General features: G+C 40.1%; 1 protein-coding gene across 2 annotated transcripts; it reads right to left on the reverse strand.

Moving 5' to 3' along the window:
* Positions 1-1,591: 1,591 nt before the first annotated feature.
* On the reverse strand, positions 1,592-16,192 carry MYSM1 (Myb like, SWIRM and MPN domains 1). Of its 2 annotated transcripts, none has more exons than XM_072343504.1 (20): positions 16,087-16,192; positions 15,545-15,620; positions 15,312-15,382; positions 14,347-14,424; positions 14,199-14,225; positions 13,666-13,744; positions 12,991-13,089; positions 12,050-12,807; positions 10,765-10,895; positions 10,037-10,140; positions 9,016-9,093; positions 8,267-8,355; positions 7,897-7,951; positions 7,764-7,814; positions 7,294-7,368; positions 6,835-7,023; positions 6,426-6,558; positions 5,032-5,137; positions 4,857-4,911; positions 1,592-4,527 (listed from the first exon to the last, which is right to left on the reverse strand). In XM_072343504.1, the coding sequence occupies exons 1-20, from the start codon at positions 16,155-16,157 to the stop codon at positions 4,363-4,365; spliced, it is 2,490 nt and encodes an 829-aa protein (XP_072199605.1). In that variant the 5' UTR covers positions 16,158-16,192; the 3' UTR covers positions 1,592-4,362. The 2 variants fall into 2 exon arrangements, with proteins under 2 accessions (XP_072199605.1, XP_072199604.1); XM_072343503.1 differs by having other exon boundaries at positions 4,857-4,914.
* Between the last annotated feature and the right edge of the window lie 4 nt (positions 16,193-16,196).

Raw genomic sequence — 16,196 nt, forward strand, 5'->3', positions numbered from 1 at the left:
CAGAGAGAGCAGGCTTTGTTTTGTTCTCTGAGAGGTCTCACTGAGGACAGACCCTCACCAGCTATAAAATGTTACAGCTCATAGCCAGATTCAAAACAAACTACTGCAATTTCTTTATGGCTGAGAGCTGAGCCGCCCTTAGTGCTTCAAAAGCACTTTATTGAGTGAAGACTTTTAGGTAACAGTACTTTCCTCATACAGTGCTCAGCCTTGGTCTCGGCCTCCCATCATCATTTGGTAGTTTCTCCTTTCTTACACAGTGAAAACAGAGAAAAATGAAGTGTTTTTTTTTTTTTTTTCAGAAGTAATGTATGGAAGAAAAATGATAGGCAATTAAAACAGATGGTCTGACTTCCCTGCTGGTGATGATTCTCACTACTGTTACCTTAATTAAAAACTGCATTAATAGCTGCTTCCTTCAAAGCTGGCTCGAAGTACACAGCAGCGGTTTTAGTCACCAAGATAAACAGAACTGAAGCAAGAAAAGGGGAAAGCAGGAATAACATCAAGTTTCCCTGACTGAGTTCCATAATTTGCCACAATGGTGTGTATTCCTCCATTAACCTTCTCTTCCCACTGTAGATTTTCCCTCTGTAAACATGCAGAGAACAGATTTCTTTCAAAGGCAGGAAAGAAGATAACAACAAAGTATATATACACAGTCCCTCAAGGTATTATTTTCTTTGTTATCTCCTTTAATCCACACTAAACTAACAGCACTATAAGAGTTAATTGTTGAGAACAGCAGGCTGTAAAAGGAATCCTGTAGGAAACGTGGAGCATTATTTCTTCCGTGATCTCTGCTTCCATGGAAACAATTTTTCTGCACAATTTTAAATCTCATAAAAATAGGGCAGTAGGTCTGTGTAAAACAGCAAGACACTTCCAATTAAACGACCAGAATGTGTTTTATCTAGGCCATTAAATGCTTTGCTCAGTATCAAATATGATTACTACATTCCCCAAGCCATGAACAAGCTACTTCCCATGCTCTGACACTGTAGCCATGCTGCACACATCCCAACTTCCCTCACAGGTTTTGCAGCAGCGTTTCCTTCCCTTGCAGTGCTGAGGTACACTGCTCTGCCCCTGCACAGGTAGCACATTGAAAGATAACTCGATGACCACCTTTAGAAGTCACTGCAGTTGCCTGTGATGGCAAAGGAGAGAGAAATACTGCATGGTATCATTTCAGTGATCCCACAGCTAGGATGTTAGAATTATTTCTAAGAAAACAGTGTGGAAAGTACAGCTCTACCATCTCAGCATCCCTGCCACAAACCATCACTGTATAATTTTCTGGAGATCAGAGCAGAGAGTTGATAAGAACAAATGAAAGCAACAAGATTCAAGCTACTGCCCACAAAAATTAATCACTGACTACAAGACTGCATACATAAGTAAGAATAGTTCTAGTTCTCAGTTCGAAATGACCGTCATTTCTGCTGTATTATCTGTACCCAAGCTCCCTCTTGTGGTATTAAAATGAAATGCGTCAGTTCTTCATTCTTAATGGCTTTAAATAAAGAAATAGGAGATGTTCTCTTCAAGAAACAAGAAGCTATCAAAAACTCGGAACACATCTTCTGAAGTACAGAATATTCAGTCTTTATTAGTGGATTCTTGGATACCATCAGTCAGGAATATCAAAGAAGGGATCAAAGGGGAAAAAATATTCAAGGAAATACAGACAGCCCCCCATCCACCCCATGAACACAAGGTACAAACAGCTGTGAAAAAGCACTGCTGGTAACTGGGGCAGCAAAACTTCACTCAGACAACAAGTGGCCAAAAGCTACATCGTAGGATGTAGTGGTGACTCTCCCAGTTTAACTTCCATCGTTCCAATTGCTGCTCAAACATTTCCCTTCTCTTGAGGAAACGCTTGGATAGACGTTACAGGTGGTCTTACATAAACAAAAAATATATAAGCCTGCAGTATTTGTCCTAAAACAAAGCTAACATAAGAAAAACAGCCAATGAAGAAACAATGAGCTTCTTAATAAGCAGATTTAATGCCTTGTACGTGTTGGGTAGCAGAACTGGCAGTGTCAGCAGCATCTCAGCAGCACATAACTTCCAAACTCATTATCAGACACAAAGTCAAAAACAAATGACAAAAAGCAGAGTATTTCTTACCATGACTGCTGCCCACAGAATTATTACCTGGCAGGATGGATAGGCTATTTCCAATCCACACGCCACATGGTGTGGTCACATGGGATTCTGGTGGTACTACCAGTTCATTGTGCCCCCCCCTCACCTTTCCTATGCTTTGAAACAATGTCGATGGATAACGTTTGGTACAAGAACCACCCTGGGGAAACCTGGTGCCTTTGTGTGCATGCATACCAAAAGCTCAGTTCTGCACAGCGTTCTCTGGAGATCTGAACTGCTTCAGAAGCGTGTTTGACTCAAAACACTTCTGACTTTATGTGACTTAAAACCAATTAATATAACTGCGTTACTTTAACTCACTTTAATTCTTCAGCAGAAAAGCAGCCAGCATGTTCTTACCAATACTTGGGTAACATTGACATCCATGTATATGGATAAAGAATGGTATCTACTTCATATTGCTGTTACACAGGAGGTTGAAATTTGGTTCTAGTTTATAGAAGAACTACAGCTTTTAGTACATACAATATATACCATACGGTTTTTTCTAGAGCATCCTATGCAAAACTGCAGAACATCCCAGAAGTAACACAGGACAGAATGCTTTGTCACCGAGGCGTTGTCTAAAGTAGAAATACAGAAAGCCATGCAGTATCTTTAATTAGGTATCCCCAAAGATGACGAATTAGAATATATGCAGAATCAGCATGCCTTAAATAGATGGATGCGCCAAGTCTGTAAATGATACACAGCAGTGTGATCTAACACTGTGCACAAGCACATCTGACAGAGAAGAGCAGCCACCAGCATTTTTAAGGCTATAATCCTTGAACGTGCCCCGAGAGAACCATCAAATATCAACTGCTCAAACTTGCACACAATCATGTTCTGCACCTTCCACTTAGAAACAGAGACTGACATTATGAGACATGATAAAGCAGGTAATTCTAAACTCTGCAAAGGAGTTCCCTCATTAGGATACAACTATACAGTTCTAAAGCTTTTCTAATAAAAAGCTGAAGATTTAAACATATAAAATCTTAAATTTATAGAAGTAGATACACATACATATGTATTTTTCAAATAAGAATCAAATCCATCATTGTCCCTATCAGTATAAAGTCAAGTTCTGGCCTGCTTCATGTTTTCAAATATATTTCAGACAGATCTCAGAGGTAAATCTGTGCACATAAGTCAAATCTCTGGATTTAGAGGACAAAATTTAAAGCATATTTTTCTTTGTCATCCTCCCCTCCCCCAAAAAAGGACATACTTTTCTGTTTGTTGCTCTATGCTTGCCAACAATGAAGAGCTCGTTTCCACAGGAAACACTGGCAATTACAAGTGGGCAAATCACAATGATCTGACAGAAAAATGCATTATCTTCCTGTAGAACAGAAGATCAGAAAGACCGTAACCTGTAATAAACAGGAGTTAATATTTCCACTGGAAACAAGCACAACTAGTAATGAGAAGACAACAACTTGCCAGCCTTCCTCATACAAAACAGAAGCAAGATGGCAAAGAACATGCCAAAAAGCTACTCTGGGCTACACGTTGTTCATTTCAGTGAAGTGCTAAGTTCCCCTTCTGTGCATTCGTTTGAACTTAGACTCTGTAAAGCATTAAGGAACAAATCCATTGAGTGTCAGATACATATCCCTGTCAATTAAAAAATATAACTATATGAAAACAAACTTCCCAACCTGAAAGATCTGAGTGGGAGAGCTCTCCTTGAAGACTGAAGCTCAGTGCTGTGGGCAGCTTGTCCTTCTCCCCAAACCACAGGCTGGGGTATGATTCACTAACCCTGTGATGCATGGTTTCTCTACACATTAATAGTAAGTGCTCCTTGTGCTGCCTGATCACACAAACCGTGAGTTTTTCAAGTATCTTTGAACCGTAACAGTACAAAGGGACTGGATACTTTAACTGTTACTTTTAAAATGGATAACCATTTTGAAAGTACTCACATATTGCCAGGAGGAAAAGAAACCAGAGGGAGAAATAAGCATAAAATAATAATAAATCCAGACTTGTTTTGTTTAAGCCAACACATTGACAGTGGCCTCAGGCTGATTCAGGCTGGTCGTTAGGAAATACTACTCTCCCAAAAGAGCGGTCAGGCACTGGGATGGGCCCAGGGAGGTGGTGTGTTGAGGGACGTGGATTAGTGAGAACTATTGGTGATGGGTGGATGGCTGGACTGGAAGTTCTGGTAGGTCTTTTCCAACCTTGGTGATTCTAAGGTTCTAATTCACTTGAACATTCACTCTTACATTCTTCAGCATTGCTCTTCTTTTCACTCTTGTACATGGAGAGGAATAAGTTCTCTATTTGAGTCAAGAACTCTTCAGCAATGAAGCAGTTTGTTACCTTGCTCAGAGTCTTCCTCATGCACTCCAACAGCTAGTCAAGAGAAAAGGAAATTTCAGAGTTGTTTTCCTGAATTTTTGTTTCCTTCTGGCTACTCAATATTTCAAACTGGTTTTTAATGTATTTGCTTTAAGACCAACTGAACAACACAGGCTTCAGAAAAGAACAGATACATGTGAACAAATGGGTGATCTTCCTACATTGGGCCTATAAGAAAAAAGAAACCCACTCTCAAAAAAGAGCCATACCCTGTTAAAGCAGAAAGGAACGACACTTCATGATCTTTGTGATCAGCTTGAGCTCAGTAACTGGCTATGACAAAAAAAAGAACTGATAATCTTTTGGGGAGGGTACAAACTTACCTTCTGCAAACAAGTCAGGTCAGAATCTCTATGAAAAATTTTATCCATGGGGACACTGCTGTGGAAAGGAGAGAAAGCAAGCAGTAGAAAAGTAAGAGCAGATTTACGTCCTTATTGAAATACAGCCATAAACATACCCGGTTTAGAATTTCAGCATATTACAAAGCAAACATACCTGTGACAGAACCTGTATTTTTCAATTATCCATCTTGTTTTTTCAAATATTAATTCCCACTGAGGTTCCTCCGACATCTGCTGTACTTCAAATTTGTAGGGCAGGCCTGGGATAAATGGAACGCAAATACTGCACAACACTTTTACATATACATTAAATACCTTCGGGTCTCTGACACTTCACACTTGCCGGTGTGACACTTGGGATGGGAAATTTCACTTTGGTGGGAGTCTGCATGAGTAATTGTGGAGAACAAGAAGAACAGAAACCCACAATGCAATAGAAACATGGCAACGTGATTTGAGTTCTTGTAAGTTGGAACCACATCTCTACAGATTTGCACTCCACAATGAAGGTGTGGCACAAGTGGGAAACACAAGGATAGGGAAACCCAAAGAGCTAAATCTTGTAGTACAAGTACTGCACTGATGCGATCACCACTTCACTTCCCCTAGACTATGAAGCAAGTCTCCGTGCAGATGGTTTCTCCTGCTTACATCCACAGGAAAAAAACAGGGGGAACTGTCAGATCACACAGCCTCTTCTACTGCCTTGCCAAGAACATTGGATATCTTCATGTTTGGATACAGGAATCAGGTCTTAAAATGGGAAAAGGAAGGAGTAGGGAGAAGAGGCAGAGACCACAACCATGTTCTGTTACCCTGGGATCTATCCTCAGATTATTATCAGGTGACAAGAGGAATAGCCGATCAACAATAGAAATTCCAAACATTTTATATGAAGTGTCTGAACTATCCAAGAAAGAAAAACACCCAGTTTTCAGGAAACATCAGTCATGTTTTTAAGCAACCATTTACTGTCTTTGGCTGAGATTCATGCCAGCACACCAACTCCAGGATCTGCTTGAGAGTTCATCTTTTATGTCTGCATTTTCCTGGACAGCTGGCAAGTTTGATCCCTCAACCTTCTGAATATTGAGTTACTCCAGTAAGAATTTTTCCACCACTACATCAGCCAAATCTTTGCTATAATATTTCTGGTCTCCTCCATCAGAGGATTTAAACTTCGCTGCTTTACAAAATTCAAGCAAAGCGTGTGGAAGAGTTTCTCAGATTTTCATGTGGATGCTGTCTGTGCGCGTACCTCGCTCTGACTCCTTTCTTTCTATCTTGGATTATGAGAAATACTACAATGTCAGCACATAGCAAAAACAATCTGTTATCTACTCATGCCTGTACCCTGTTCTCCTAACAGCAACGACTACTTGCAGGACTATCCTTTAGGTGCAATTCTTCATTTTGGACAGTGCAAGTCCTTCCTTAGCAACACACACCTGTTTTTCAAGTCCTGCCTCAAGAATATGCAATGTTTTTCCCCTCAGTATCTAAAAGGGTAAGAGAAGTTAAAACAATGGGTTAACTATCAGTACTTACGGTAGGAACCATCAGAACTGATCTCATCACTGATCACCAGGCAAGTAATCTGAGAATACGGGAGAGGATTATTTCGGTTGTAAGGACTCACAATCATTCCAATGAACATGGCACCACCCCTGGAGAAATAACTCTTAAAACAAACAAACAAACAAAACCACACATCAGAAATCAGCCTTTTTCACAGCAGCATCCTGAAATTAAAGAATAGACAAATCAGAACATAGTGGAAAGTCTGGAAGCATTCATACATGTTCAACCTCATTTAAACCACCTCGGCATCAACATGCTGCATAAAACACAGAACAATACATGGGCATGCTTATAACATGCATTAACATTGAAAATGGGCTTTAGGGGTTTGCAATTCTTTTGGTTATTAGTTATTAATGTACAGACCAGTAAGTACCTGATATTTTGCTTGAGTGTCAATATCTCGTATGGAGGGGTTGGGGTCAAACGCGGGGTGGGAATGGTACCACCCAATAACACTGTATCCTCTGGCAGCAAGTGTTTCTGAGGCCTGTGTTTGAGACACAGGATCCATCTCACACTGCAGTCCTGTACTGAGGCTATTGCACGGCTCTGCTGCACAAACCTGTTAAAAAAGTCTCCAGATGGATAAATGCAAGAAATCTTCATCAGTTCAATAAGATTCATTTAAAGAATTTTAAGTCATGTGCCAGATCTTCCTCATGAAAGAGCTGAGAAGCCAGCTCTTCAACACAAAGCATAAATAACACTTCAAGGTTATGGTCATTAACTTCAATATGCTTGAAGTAGATGCCCTGAAGAAATAACATCAACATCAATTCAAACACAACAGTTTTAATGACTTAGAGAAAATGGAAGAAAGATAAACACTTACTTCTACAACTTTATCAGCTTCAGAGTATCTTCCACCTAGCAACCCTATTACTTCTGCCATAGACACGTGCGAGTGCTAAAAAGAAATTAAACATTTATTTAAGTTCAAGCTGTATAATTTCTCCAGGCTTTGAACTGTACTTGATAGAATACATTGGCTCCACAGTTGCAATTCAGTAATTTCTCAGTGACACTTATATGAGAACTCAGGACAGCTAAAGATGCTAAAATAGCCAGGGTTTCAATTGAAAGTAAACCAGAATATCATGTTTGCTCATTACACACATGCATGTTTATAATGCAGCTGTATAACACTTCCATCCATTAAGCAATGCTAACTTCAGAAACCCCACAGCATTAAAAAACTGCAAGAACTAAATACTGCATTGTGAAATCTAACCACATTGCCCATAAAAACAACCCCCCAACAGATACATCATAGCTTTCTGAAAGATAAAACTTCATCCTCACCAAATCCATTATTAAAAGTGCTTCTGAAGACACTTTCACCTGAAAAGGTTCCTGAAATCACAAACACCACAATGAGTATAATGAAAGCAACGTAACTAAATAAAGCATTACTGATATTCATTCAGATACATACCTGCTTTTCTTCAGTGAATAAACAGCACGGTATCAGCTGAAAGGGATCAAAGGAACTATAAAACGAAAGAGAATTTCTCTAAAGATGTAGGACAGTCAGGAAACTTTCCTAGTTTCCCACTGTCTTCTCAGTACAGGAAGAAGAAGATTTCTTCACTGCACGCCTTTCATCTCGTACTCGGATGACTCCCATCAAATAGAGAAGTTCACCTCCCACACTTCTGAATTTCAGCATTAAACACCTGAAATGCTACATGTTAACTCTGCCCACAATACCTATTACTGATTTGCAGTGTTCCAGCCCGATGCCATGCAAGCCAGTTGTTTTATCTCTAGAAGACCCGTTTTGGAACACGATGTACATCAAATACCTTTTTATTTGTCTTGAACCTTTAGAAGATTTTGCAGGCTTCAGTTTTTCTTCTTCTCTTCTTCTTGCTAATTCTTCAGCAGACAGATGCTACAAATCAATTGCAAAAGTCTGTCTCAACATCTTGAATGAATCCTTGACATCACTGCCCTCCTTACGTGCCTCTAATTGCTGTCTTACAGGATTACTGAGCATTATCAAACTATGCATAAATGCAAGTTCATTGATTAAGGATAAAGTCTTCCACTGCAATCCGTGGCCACAATTTATCATAGCACCTTTTCAGGGATCAGCATTTTCACATTTCAATGCAGACCAAAGCTGTGTTTTGCATAAAACATGTTTACTAACCAGGGATGTACAAGAAACACTTATGCCAGCGTAACAACGTGGAAGCGACTGTTACAGATGCTTACTACCGAAGGCTGCAAATTTAAGTGTCGTTTTGTGGGGAGAGGGGAGGCTTCAACAATAACAGAATATTTTTGCCAACTGAGGCAAAACCTCATTTTTCTATAACTAAAAATAAAGGCTCCTGAAGTTTCGTACAAGATGAGGCAAAGAGCTTTGTAGGTGTAGAGCCGTGTAGATCCATCCATGCTCACAGCACAAACACCTTTGCAAACACCAAAGTACAGTCATATATCAGCAGATGTAACAGCTGCAGGATTTATTGTAACAGCACGCAATCCCACCTGCTAGCAATTATCAATAATCACATATGTAAACGAAGGTTCAAAACCAGGTTACCTCAAATGTCTGCCCTTCCAAATCCTTTGCATCACACCAGTTTCCCCAGGGGTCTCGGACTCGCCGTCTTCTTGTACGCTGCAAAAAGGAAATCAACACAAATCAAGGATCAAACTCATGCAAATAAAACTGCCTTTGCTGTGTTTCATGGGCTGGAAGAACATCATCCAAAAGATTACTGCCACGTGAGCTTTCCTAACACTGACTTACGTCCAGAAAAGAGAAAACACCCCGGAGTTCTGCAGGATTGAGTAGTTCACAGTCTGTCACCAAATATCATCAGTGATGTTTCCAGGTTCTTAAGGCTGTAAAGAACACCTGGATGATGTTCTGTGGAACATCAACATCCCTGACAGCAACAGCAAACTATTATCCAACTGTGAATTATAGCACAGACAATGCAGAAAGCTATCAGCCAGTATGTGTGTGCCCTCTGTAAGCCACTGCTCTTCATATGAGGCTTTTTTTCTTTTAACGGGATTGATTTTGTTTTCCTCTCATCAACTGATTTATTTTACTATGAAGTACTTCAAAATGCTACATTAAATGTAAACACGAACATTAATCTGGCAAACCGTGGTAATTCATCTAATTATGAATGAGTTACTACTGTACTTAATTGCACGCGTAAGACTCTCAGTAAGTCATATCACATACCCGGTATACTTAATGATTAAGACACAGGCAACTTAACCTCACTCTACTGATACACTCCACTGTTTTCTGACTAATTTGGACTAATAGATTATGGGGTGCTGGGGAGGAAGGGGTTGGGATTCCAGGAAAAAAGACTGTAATAAATCTTAGTTAAGTAGCTGGGCAATTAACGTGCAAGAGAACAGAATAAAACAGATACCAGTCAGAAAACCAATTTTGCTGAAACTGATACTTGAACTGAAGGACACTCCAATGAAACTGCAAACTGAACAAGAGAAGTTTCCTGAGATGGCCTGGCTTGAAAACAGCTGTGTGTCAATTTTTTCACCACCCAACTCTCTTTCCCCTGACCTCCAAAACATACCATAGACTGCAAACGCTGAGCAAGCTGATAGGCTTCCACTGTGTCTTTGCCTTCCTTGGACCGTGTTTTATCAGCTGGTTGTGGTCTGTTATAGACAGCCTGTTCTACAGGAAATAGAAGAGACATACACTGTGCTTCAGTAATGTTTGACATGATAGACAAATGCTATAAAGGAAGAAAAAAGTCAGCACAAAGACAGCTTTTGATGGTCATCTTGATAAGGGATTACACAGTTTTCTCTTCTTACCAAAGCATTTCTAAGAAAGGAAAACCTCCCTCCATTAATTCATTTAAAATAACTTCAATTTTAGGCAGGACTTATTGCAAGACATCCCTTCTACCAAGGTGTCTGTCCTTCAGCTCTGGACCAGAGACAATCCATTACAGGGACTCTAAAACTGAGTATTAACTGACAGTAACTTTTAGGTGTGTATATATATAGATAGATAGATATTTATACACACACATATATGCACATTTAACATGCCAATTAATTTCAACATTTTTATGTTATCAAAAATAAAAAGGGTAGCCTTGAGGGTGGAGACTGTTTGATTTACCAAATGCTTATGGTTCAATATGGGGAAGCAGGAAAAGAAACACATCCATCCTTTACATGAACATATTTGTTCTAATAAAAGGGCTGACAACCATTAGCTGGTCTCAGCACACACTGACTAAAATTTCAGTTCTGAATCAATTCTAATAAAAGTATTTATTTATTTTACCACAGCCAAAGTTAATTGCTCCTATTAATTCCAAGTACGTGTGGATACGTCCAATACAGTTAACATCCCCACAGTTCTTAAGGCCCGGACGTACTGAGGTCTTATTCAGGTATTTGGGTTTACATCTCTCCCTACAATAAAACAAAACAACACATCATACAATAGAAAACAAATCACTGTGCAGGTGGAGATGAGACAGTAAAGTGTTTTAGCCCGATGCAAACACTACACACTGATGTGCAAAGCAACCACAGCAAAAACACAGGTTTCACAAAGCATATGCAGTTTATTTCAGGGTTATTCATATACACTCACAGTCATGCAGTGTGAAACTTATGTTCCGTGCCTTAAAACAAACTCTTCCACATGATATGCCAGGAAGCACTGACTTGCTCTGAAGTACTATGATTCTTTTAAACTGAACTCAGAACGTCTGCATTAGATTCCTCTGAATAACTCATATAATCATATGCATCCTCAGTGTAACTAACAAGCCTGCTTCCACTCTATGCACATATTACTCGCTCTTAAGTTGATACTGTTATTTGAGCTTAATACCTCTCCAATACGCAATGTCACATTTTCTTTGCTGCCAGAATAAGCTGTTAGCACACAGAGATCACTCAGTGAGAACCCACTAAAACATGCTAATTCTTCCTACTCAGAAGTAAAGTATCCCAGCCAATGAGCACATAAACCAAAACTGCAACAAACCAGATGTTCAGCCCGCAACCACAAACATTAAAGGTTCTTTAAACTGAATTTTTGGAGACGGAATATAGAATATTCAGATGTATAAACACGGCTCAACATTGATTCTTTATGTGAAATATTGTTTGGTCAACATTATTTTCTCTAGTGCAGAATGTTTGTTCCAGCTGCTCTACTGCATGGGCACTACCACAGCTATCAATAAATAACTAAAGTGGGTCTTTTGAAGAGATATTTATTGAGAATATCTGAGGATTCTTATATACTGGATGACAAAGACAGAAGGAAAGAAGCACAACAAAACCAGAAGTGGTTTATTCTGATATATATATAGGACAAAAACTTCCATAACGCTTCAAAAAGCGCTTCCACTGCTCAGCTTCCAGTGTGCCAGAACTGCAAAGAGGTGAAAGAAGCAGCACCAATCAGTGCCATTCGCTGATCTTCTTTAGGATATTACTGCAAAATTACTTCTACTCTTTTTAAAACCTGTTTGTGCTGATTTTACTACAACAAAGCAGGGCAAGAGAGATTTTAATGACTTATTGAATGAAGTAAAATGAATATATCTTACCACTGATCCAAAATGTAATTCCTAATCTTCAAGTAACGCTCTGGTGTTTTGGCCTGGCGCCCTTCAAAGAACTCAGGAATAGCTTGCTTCTCTTCTTCCAGAATGATGCTTCTATCAATCTCCACTTCTTGATCAGGTGGCTTAAGAGCCTCTGCTTCTTCTTGATGATCTTCATCCACTTGGCAGGTGGGATGAAAAAGCAGCCCATTATCAGCCAGGTCTCTCTGTTCCTCATTAAGCTCCTGGTCAGTTGTTTGCCAAGCACCATGAGATGCTCCTGTTCTACCCTGTCCATCTTTCTCTATAAAATCATTGCACTGCTGGTAATCCAAGTTCACAGATTTATCACCGTTCACGTGCTGAGAACATGTTGCTGCAACATCCTGAAACAGTAACGTGTCCACTGTGGGTTGCTTGGTATTCTGAGGGTCTTCTTCCAGCAAAGAAACAGCAGAACTATGTCCAACATTTGGGTGCTCTGCTCCTTTTGTTTCTTCAGCTGGACTTTCTGAAATTACAGATAATTCAGATTTTCCAACATCTTGCTGGAAAGCAGGAGAAAAGAGTTCATCCATGTCATCAGTTATATCTACTTCTTCATCATCTGACAACTTTTCAATTTTCACTGCATTCAGGTTAGGGTCTGCACGGCCTCTCAAGTTTCCAGCTGACCATGCTTCTACCCTTATCCCATCCTCAGGGGGAAGGCTGCCACCACACTGACTTGGCTCTTCTCTTTCAGAACCATCATTTTTTGCCTAGGAAAGCATAAGATACATTAAGAAGAGGAAAAAAAAACTGCTTCCCAGACAGTCAGAACTATTTTACTTGACCAGCAGACAGACGTTCTGAGGGAGGTGTTAGGCTGACAAAGCAATAGAAATACCAAAATCATGCAAAGCAAACCAACTTGACAACAATACTTGAAATATTCGGTTTACCTTGTTCTTAAAGTACTGCCTGGCATAGCTCTTTACTTGTAGAACAGTACGACTCCCAATCAACTTGGCAATTTTTGTCCAGCGTCGGCCAAATTTCACCTAGAGCAACAAAGCAAACCTGCGTTACCCAGCCTCCAACATTCCAAACATTCCAGTTCATACCCACAAAGTGTTTAAAAGCTCAGTTTTGCATTACAAACACACAAACAATACAACCAAACTCAAGAATCTCAATAATCACATTGCACCAAAAGCATTGCATCCAACAGTAAGAAGTTTTGCTGTTCCTAACAATACTAGCTGCAGGATTTCACTTTCATTAGTTGACTTACCCTTTGCATTCTATACTTAAAGCACACTTAAAGACAGCAGTGTGGCTGTGCAGTTCAGGAAGCCACATATTTCAGCTGTTTTGTGATCTCAAATTACAATCAGTCTCAAGTGAGCAAAACATGCTGAACACACAGAGCCACTTCTGGCAATTGATCACTACAGATCTGATTTACAAACAGTATACAGTGAGTATAACACTGAGTATACGTAGTAATTAATTCTTATCCAGTTATAAGTACACAAGTAGAAACAGCTAAACACAAAATATTTATTTATGATTAGTTTATTATTTCAGATAAATTAATGGCCTATTCAAAACATTTCACATCAATGCATTCATACCAGTCCTTGTTCAAACAGTTCTTTTTCTTCTGATGTCCACTTCAATGAGTTGCTGCCTGGTTTTGTAGGAGATCGCACCCTACGAACAGGAAGGAAATGAGGTGATGTTTTCTTAAGCATGTCTTCCCAAACCCCAGTGGCTGAAGACAACTCCTGACAGGAGCAACACTGATTGTCTCCTTAAAGCTCCTTAAAGCTCACGGTGTTGTTTGAAGCACCAACTTGGCTGATAGATTGAGAAACATGTCAGCTTCTCCATCACAAAGAAAGACTCAAAGACAGCCATGAAAGCCAACCTGAACTAGCATTCTTTCTTTAAATAAGGACAACTGTGCTACAAAACAAACCAACAAACCAGCAACAAAACACAACAAATGAGTTAACTGCAGCCCTTTTCTTACACACAGTATTTCTGTGTGCTGAAAGATCCCTGGAACAACTTTGGGGAGGTGGCATTTGTGGGTGTGTGTTCTGTAACTTAACTAAAATTAGAAGCCATGCTGAAATAAATGCAACTGTGACAATGTACATACATGACTTTTCCAGTTTTCTTATGTGGGCTGAAAATAAAAAGAAAAAACAGAATAAAATTAAAAGTTAGTCAATGTGATACAATTGCACATACCTGCAATTAACCAGCTTTTAATTTCTTATTAATTAATTTCTTATTACCCAGCTCACCTTTTCACAGATCTTTTTTCTGCTTCCTTTTGACTGAGCCATATTTTCTCAGAAAGCGATTTATTTGATAGGTAATATCTGCAATTGTTACTAAGAAAGCTTTCAAAGGTGTGAGAACTCTAGAAATCTTATTAATTACATTGCTTCCTAATAATTCAGTTGTAGAAATGCTCCTGTTACTTTAATACAGAAGGCAGCGATGCTTGTTTCCTGAATGCACAACTCACTCACTCTGAGTTTGTCCTGTTTCCATAACAGGCTTTTGCTTTTTTGAGACAGAAACCATAATGAAGTAACTTTCACTTATTATTATTACTCTCATTTTAACCCTCAATAATTCATGATGTTGGGAAAATCCCTTTATTTTCTTGATTCTTCTCTTACTCTGAGTTACTCAATCACAAAAAAGAAATGAAAATAAATTGGACCATTGTCAGCACTGTCATCACTGCCCTAACCTACTGAGGGTCACTGCTGTTTCTATTCATTTAAACTCGAATGCATGTAGACAGACAAACAAATAGTACAGCGGTTCAAATTAAGTAAAATTCAGCAAAAGAAAAGAGCAGTTTTTAGTGCAAATGGCTGTTAGAGCAGGTTTGCTGTGGCTGTGTCAGCACAGCGCCGGAGGTGGCACTGAAATAGCTGTAGAAAGGAACACGATTTTAGGCACCAGGGCCAGCCTGAAGCTGACAAGCTTTGGAGTCCTATTGGTAATGCTCTCAGCTGAGCACACAGGGACATTTTGTTTCCAATGCCTTAACTATGTGACTGTGGCTATGCATACATACTGCCAATGGACTGAAGAAGCCAAAAACTTACTGGCACCAGGAGGAGCTATGGGCAGCTATATGACCTAATTAAGTCCCTACAATCCATCAAGTGACACTGCTTCAGTCATGCTGTCAAGCAAACCATTCAACAAACCAATTCCTTTGGAATTAAGCAGATCAGGAAAAGGATACTCTTCCTCCAGCAGCATTTTCTCAATGACAGCCCTGTTTTCTTCACTAATGCTGCTGTCCAACGTCCATGGCTGCAAACAACACAAACAGTTCTTAATCCTGGATTCTGTTACACTGCTATTTAAGTATCAAGAATCAATATCTAAACAGCTTCTGAAGATAAGCACAAAAGACTGTTTAATGAGCTACAAGGGGATGGACACGGAGGTGAGGTTGAAGTCAGAATAACTTACAAGACTGTTATCAGTTCTCCAAGATGAATCGAGATAGTGATCCTGCAGTAAGCTGGATGCTGTGTTTTCATGACCTCTGGAAAAAAAAATAAGTCCCCTATTCAAAACTACAAATATATTCAATCAAAATGAAGCATCATTAGGATCTATACCAGTACCAGAAGAACGAGATACTAAAACTCAAGTCACGCATTGCAGACTATTGGGTAATATTATAATCTGCCATTGGGCACAGCCTAAATCCCCGTCAGTAAGACATCTGTTAGTCCTGCAGGCAGCAACATCTCACCTATCCCAGTGCAAACCGTACAAGATACTGCCGTGTCGTTACACACCCCTTGGCTGCGAGCTGTGCCCTATCTGGCAGCCCGTCCCATGCCCTGTGGCGGCAGACCCGTCCCTCACCGCCCGGCCGTCCCCTGGCACAGCCCCCCGCCGTTCCCCGGGCCCTGTCCTGTCACAGATAGCAGAGCTCCGCGCTGCCCTCCGCTCCCTGCGAGGAGCTGCAGCCGCCATGAGGCCTCCCTCCCTCCATCACTCACTCTGAGGCCGCCTCCCCGGGCGCGGCCGCGAGATCCCCCTCCACATCCACCTCCGGTTCCTCGGCCGCCATGACAGCGGGCTCACACCTCTCGCGAGACGAGTAAAAGTC

This window comes from Excalfactoria chinensis, chromosome 8 (genome assembly GCF_039878825.1).
Source record: "Excalfactoria chinensis isolate bCotChi1 chromosome 8, bCotChi1.hap2, whole genome shotgun sequence".
NCBI classification, from domain to species: Eukaryota; Metazoa; Chordata; class Aves; order Galliformes; family Phasianidae; genus Excalfactoria; species Excalfactoria chinensis.